This window comes from Solanum pennellii, chromosome 1 (genome assembly GCF_001406875.1).
Source record: "Solanum pennellii chromosome 1, SPENNV200".
In the NCBI taxonomy this organism is placed as follows: Eukaryota; Viridiplantae; Streptophyta; class Magnoliopsida; order Solanales; family Solanaceae; genus Solanum; species Solanum pennellii.
Genome location: NC_028637.1, coordinates 100,758,291 through 100,765,234, shown reverse-complemented (window position 1 = coordinate 100,765,234; position 6,944 = coordinate 100,758,291). Strand labels below are relative to the sequence as shown.

Sequence of the window (6,944 nt, the reverse complement as noted above, 5' to 3'; positions counted from 1 at the left end):
TAAGATATTCGTGTGTCTAAGATGGCGACTTTGAGACTTAGCCTTATTCCTTATGATTTTCTATGAAAGATATTTTGAAGTATTACTATTTCGTGTGAAAGGTTTTGATTCTGCACTACTTTTCATACATGTATGCAATGAATGATGTCAAAGGGCTTGTACAAGATCTCCGAGAGGTCAAGTACGCTGTGCCACGACTTCAAGGATGCCCTTTCTTCTAGAGTGTACTTGCGGATCATGACATAATGTCTACTTATTTACTTTCCTAAAATCTAGTAAAATTTATGATGCTGTAAAGGAAAATTATTGAACACATTTTTTTTGTAATTAAACATATTTACATTCAATATAATTTTATATTGGTGTGAGAACTAAACAGTGAACACAACTAACAACCATTAGTTCAGGGACAACATTTCTAAGAAAATAGACTAGCACTAGAGAAAGTAGTCAAACCCTACTAATTTATTTGTATAACGTTTCTAAGGAAACAAACTCGCACTAGAGATAATATTCTAATCATATTAATTTATTTATAAGATTAGGTTTTGAAGATTTTTTTCTGAAAAATCTCTTGTACTATTCTTTTTATTGTTATGTATGGCCTCTGGACTTAGCCTGAAAGATTCAACGATTCCTTTCTATCCAAATGTGATAACTGTAGATGTAATGATTATTATAAAGATAGCGGTTGTCGCTTCTTTTGCTCATGCATTTCTGTTAACCCACTTCAGGATCTCTTGTCAAGTGCTAGTTGGTCTAGTCATACCTTGCCAAACATAACCACATGTTTTTTGAGTAGTCACTAGTGAAATGTGTTTTCTCGACTCAATAACCCCACTAAATAAAATATATTATTGGTTATTTGTGACACTTTTTTTCATTAACCTATCCTGTGTGAATGTAGCATATTCAATATAGTTCATTTTGTTATGAATATCTATTATCTGCTCTAAAATTGTTGCAAATGATACTTTTCACGAAATTTTTTGAAAATCAACCATCATTGCAATGTATAGCTTTTTATCGAGTATCGTTGCATGTTTGTCAGCTATATTTCTTGAAACGCTGTCCTAAGATATTCGTGTGTCTAAGATGGCGACTTTGAGACTTAGCCTTATTCCTTATGATTTTCTATGAAAGATATTTTGAAGTATTACTATTTCGTGTGAAAGGTTTTAATTCTGCACTACTTTTCATACATGTATGCAATGAATGATGTCAAAGGGCTTGTACGGGATCTCCGAGAGGTCAAATACGCTGTGCCACGACTTCAAAGATGCCCTTTCTTTACTTACTTTCCTAAAATCTAGTAAAATTTATGAAGTTGTAAAGGAAAATTATTGAACACGTTTTTTTCATTTTAATTAAACATATTTACATTCAATATAATTTTATATTGGTGTGAGAACTAAACAGTGAACACAACTAACAACCATTAGTTCAGGGAGAACATTTCTAAGAAAATAGACTAGCACTAGAGAAAGTAGTCAAACCCTACTAATTTATTTGTATAACGTTTCTAAGGAAACAAACTCGCACTAGAGATAATATTCTAATCATATTAATTTATTTATAAGATTAGGTTTTGAAGATTTTTTTCTGAAAAATCTCTTGTACTATTCTTTTTATTGTTATGTATGGCCTCTGGACTTAGCCTGAAAGATTAAACGATTCCATTTCTATCCAAATGTGATAACTGTAGATGTAATGCTCATTCGGAAGATAGCGGTTGTCGCTTATTTTGCTCATACATTTCTGTTGGGCCACTTCAGGATCTCTTGTCAAGTGCTAGTTGGTCTAGTCATACCTAGCCAACATAACCACATGTTTTTTGAGTAGTCACTAGTGAAAATGAGATGTTTTCTTGACTCAATAACCCCACTGAATAAAATATATTATTGGTTATTTGTGACACTTTTTTTCATTAACCTATCATGTGTGAATGTAGTAGCATATTCAGTATAGTTGATTTTGTTATGAATATCTATTATATGCTCTAAAATTGTTGCAAATGATACTTTTCACGAAACCTTTTGAAAATCAACCATCATTGCAATGTATAGCTTTTTATCGAGTATCGTTGCATGTTTGTCAGCTATATTTCTTGAAACCCTAATATTTGTAGGTGTTTCTTTATCTTCGATATCTTTTGTATTATCAATGAAGTTTGAGAGGTTGTATAGTCTCAAACCATCATGTTTTCTATATAATAGCATGAACTCGTTTCACCGATAAGGTGTTCCTACATTCCATAACAGCTTAATGATTGCAACCCTATTTTTATAGTAATATCAGGTATGCTAAGATCTCATGTTGTCTAATGCATGCACACGTTATTGCATGCAAGAAGAACCTCCTCAGTACGTTCAACACCTCCTGTTAATATACTTTTATTCTATAAGTTTTACGTATGATTCTTGTTGGTAGAACACAAATTCCAGCCCAATACATTTGAAGTAATAATTACCTATCGCATCATGAAAATATACTTTAATAATAAATATTATTAAATAAGTTAAAATCTCTCTGAAATAGTAATAATATTTATATACACTATGCTCTTTTTCGAATAGATATGAAATTTTCCAAAATATGCTAGCATTATTATTGTATTGTGTTAAATGGGTTCAATAATCTTTCCTGCTCAATTTATAGACAACCCGAAACCATAACTGAGACACGTATTACATCATGATCCGGGAACGACAACTAGTTTATCGGATCCAATGGCACCCATCGTAAATTCTACAAACCGTCGAGCCCTAATTCCAAAACTCTCCTCAATAAAATATCTTCTCTCTCGAACCTTCTTCTTGTCGTCACCATCTTTTTTCTTGCTTAGATATTTTCGTCGTTTTTTCCTATAACACAAACCTTACAAAATCATCTTCTTTACGTTACACATTTGCCTTTCTGCCTCCCATCATTTTTTTTTCCTCTCCAAATTATCAAAATTATTGCTCCAGTTTCTCTCTGGTTTGTAACTGCATTTATCTATGGTTTAATTGAATTAATAATTTTTTTTTCTCTACTCTGTACCCGTCAATTTAGGTACAGTTTCAGTTTTCGCAACAATTTTTTGGGATTTTGGCTCTGCCTTAGAGACATAACAAAAAGCGGTTATGGATCGAGAAGGAGGATCAGCCGGATCTTGTTATTATTCAGTTCTAGGGGTACGCAACGACGCCTCCTGCTCCGACATTCGCTCAGCTTATCGGAAACTAGCTCTGGTACGCTACAGTTCCTTCACGTTATGTAATTATAAAAAAATTCATCAACGGAAAAAAATTATTATTAATTTTGTACAATTATATAGTATAAAAGTGTATGTGTGAGTATGGTAACATCAGCGTGAATTTTGGGTGATTTGTGAAGAAATGGCACCCGGATAGGTGGGCGAAGAATCCAGCGGTGGCAGGTGAAGCGAAACTCCGATTTCAGAAAATCCAAGAGGCTTATTCAGGTTACAATTCTTCACCTTTTTACCTGTCTAATTTTACTTGTTGAAAATTTGTTCTTTTGAAGAGGAATTGACGGTGGTTAGTTGTCCTTTATTTGTATTGGCAGTTCTCTCCGATCAAGACAAGAGGTCAATGTACGACGCCGGTTTCCTTGATATGTTCGAGGAAGATGAAGTACGTAAATTTGTTTTTTTTTCAGAAAGTAATCTTGCAACTACTGATACTGCTTCTGCAATTTCTCACTAGTTCCACAACTGCGGAACATCCTTCTGAGTCTGATTTTGCAATTCAAAATTACTACTAATTTTTAAAACATCCTTCTCGATAACGGAGCCCGTATTAGGAGTTTGGAGTTTTATATATACTTCGAACATTGAGTCGTCAATCAATTTTGCTAAGAATTTACCAGTTATTCCTTAATTTTCCAGTAAAAATATAGTGTTTACGAAAACCTAGTGGGTTCGTTCAAATCTATCAACCTCCACCTAGATTTTGCAATTCAGAATTTCTATTAATTTTTAGTGATTATGATATTACAATTCGGAATTTATCTCTCCTGATTTTTTCAATTGCAATTGGACTGAGTATTCCGATTATGCTTTCCAATTATGTTAAAGAAGATGCGAACAACACCTACCATGTGAAGAACAGTGCAAGAAGTAGCCAAATCAACACTAAAATCATGTGATAATTGAAATAACATTTACAACATACTAGGACAATACAATTACAAATGATAGAAACAAAAATAAAAAGCAAAGAACTTCAATTAGACAATACTACACTACCTACTACCTTTCGACCTGTCTTCCACTCCTTCCTATGGTTATGTTCTTAGTAACCCGAAGTTGTGTCATATCCTGTCACTCATCCCCATCAATAAAAAAAATTCAACTATTACATTTTTGCGAGTTTTAGCTCTCAATTTTCAACGTTTAGGTAATAATAGAACACTAATACAATTTATCTGTATGCAGGGAATGGGTGATTTCCTGCACGATTTGATGAACAGAATGGATCAAAATGTTGGAGCAGCGGTAAGATATTTTGATGAGTTCTACTCCTACATGATTTTTGTGCGTGTATGATTCATTTTTGAAATGATGTACTTATTTATTGTGTAATTAAATGGTGAAGGAGGAGAGTCTAGAGGATTTGCAGAAGACGTTTGTGGATATGTTTGGTGGAGATTTAGCAAAGATGATGGGTGATGAAACTCCAACTGCAAAGAAGAGGGCACGCGATTCTGGTTGCAGCACAATGGCTGCATCAAAACGCAACAATGTCAACTTCAATGGCACCTGTTAGTTTATTTAGTTTTAAGCAAAAATACAGAAGAGGTCCCTCCTCCTCCTCTCTTTTGGTGTTTGAATTTTTGTGGGGCTGGAGAGGAATTAACTTGTTTATTCGGTGGTAGATAGGCAGAACAGAACCTTTTTTTTTTTTTAAGACTTTTGATATCTAAGGAACAAGTTGTTTAAATGTGGGTACTGTTTAGTTGCGTAATAAAACGTCTCTTTAATTAATTATATTAGTACATCTTTTTTGTGGCTCTTTCAAAATATCCTCCATGTTACCTGTATTATTTAAGTAATTTGGTACTTTTATAACATATGATTTGTCTATTCAACTTTTTTGATAACAGTACACATTCATTGACAAGGTTAAAAATCTGAATGATTCAAAAGTAAATACTCTACCCATTTATGGGATATTTTATTTTTAAGTTACTTTTGTTCTTTTTAAGACTACAAAATCATTCATCTATTGCTTTTTAATTTTAAAAAAATAAAAGGTGCATGTATAACTTGTCATGTCATATTAAATCTCCAATTTTAATGATATAATGTTATTTAATTCATGATCCTATCCATCTAAGGGAAGTATGTGCCTTTTAGTTTATTTTATGCCCTACTTTAAGAAAAGGTAATACTAACCTCCTACTTGTATGCCTGTTTGACTAATTATCCTTAGTTATTACTCCATTGATGCATTATTTTATATAATTTCTCGGTCGTACAGAAAAATAATTTTACATTTTATGGAGCGGAGTAACATAAATGAAAAAGATGTAGTGAGGAATTAAAGGAGTAGAAATTGTTTAGTAGGGTATATTAATAAAAATAATACATGCGATTAATAAGAATATTAATATAATATAACAAATGAGAGGAGGCAAGGGATACAAAATTGATTGAGGAAGAGATGAAAAAGGGAAGACGTGTGACGTGGTAAGGGGGAAGGATAGGATGACACATACCCAGTGAGGAGGATCATATTATAAACAATATGCGGCATTCTTTGTCCACTTTAAAAACGTAAAAATTGAGTGTTTACGTCAAATCAATATATGTATGTCATGTGTTTAATTTCAGTGCTGTCGCGGGCGACTATGCTCCCAAGATCTCTAGCTATGAAAAAATGAAGTCAAAATTTTCATAAACAATTTTGAACTATGTAGTAAATGCTTAAAGAAGCTAAAAGGGTTTATTTCGTTTAACATTATATATTTATAAATTTAATCATATAAATAGTAATTTTTTTAAATATGTTATGCAATGGGAAAAACATTATTTCCTCTCACTCCCTTTATTTGTCGCTTGAATCCAAATATTGTGTTAATTTTCTTGACAGCTCAAAGAATTAAACATGTACTATTAATCTTTTGTTTAAATATGACTTACTAATCCAGGTAGTCATATAGTTCAGTCAATAAAGAAAGATACCAATAGTTCAATGAATTTATGAACAAATATAACTCGTGTAAAACGTCAAATAATAAATAAAAGTAATACATATTATATTGAAATAGATTGAAATCCAATAATGAAATCATTTTTTATATTTAAAAAAATCAAAAGATACTATAAATTTTCGCCTAACTAAACCCTCTTGTACCTCAGATATACAAATCTTGCCTATTCAATTTCTTGAATAAAAATCTTGAATTTGTGTGATAAAAAATAATAAAAATCTCTGTTTCTATGTAAGGCCCCAGCTAGAAAATGCTGCAACTAATTATTAAGGTATCAATTTGCTTGTTTATGTATCATATATTTTGTGGCCACAAGGCCCACCACAACAACTAACAACTTATCAAAAATTGGCGTGATGTGAAATTTGCAACTCTGCAAAAATTCTAGTGTATATTTGTTGACCATATGAATTCTATCTAGCTTCATAAAGATAAAATAATGGTCAGGACCAATTCTATATATGTATGTATATATAAAATACTTTATAATATCACAGTGGTTTATGTGTGTGAAAAAATATAATTGGACAAGCAGAACACAACATCATGTGTCAGAGGATGGAGCTAGAAGTTGTATTGTTTTGTGTTAAATCTTCTTTGGAGTTCTCGATCCTATTTAATTGACGTAAAAGAGTTGCTCAGATAATAAATATAATAAAAAATTTATTTTTAATTTAAAATTTTCGATTTCATTATAGAATAAAAGATATAAAATTTCTCCCGAA

The 6,944-nt window shown here is 31.8% G+C and overlaps 1 protein-coding gene across 1 annotated transcript; it reads left to right on the top strand.

Moving 5' to 3' along the window:
* The first annotated feature begins 2,824 nt into the window (after nucleotides 1-2,824).
* Nucleotides 2,825-4,987, top strand: LOC107029124 (dnaJ homolog subfamily B member 3). Its single transcript, XM_015230456.2, has 5 exons — nucleotides 2,825-3,233; nucleotides 3,379-3,466; nucleotides 3,571-3,638; nucleotides 4,442-4,501; nucleotides 4,602-4,987. Exons 1-5 carry the CDS (start codon nucleotides 3,126-3,128, stop codon nucleotides 4,770-4,772), a joined length of 495 nt encoding a protein of 164 aa, XP_015085942.1. The 5' UTR covers nucleotides 2,825-3,125; the 3' UTR covers nucleotides 4,773-4,987.
* The last annotated feature ends 1,957 nt before the right edge of the window (nucleotides 4,988-6,944 follow it).

Coding starts and splice junctions, on each gene's coding strand:
- LOC107029124 (XM_015230456.2), top strand. CDS start 3,126: ATGGATCGAGAAGGAGGATCAGCCGGATCTTGTTATTATTCAGTTCTA. Junction 3,234..3,378: donor CTTATCGGAAACTAGCTCTG/GTACGCTACAGT, acceptor TGATTTGTGAAG/AAATGGCACCCGGATAGGTG. Junction 3,467..3,570: donor AATCCAAGAGGCTTATTCAG/GTTACAATTCTT, acceptor TTGTATTGGCAG/TTCTCTCCGATCAAGACAAG.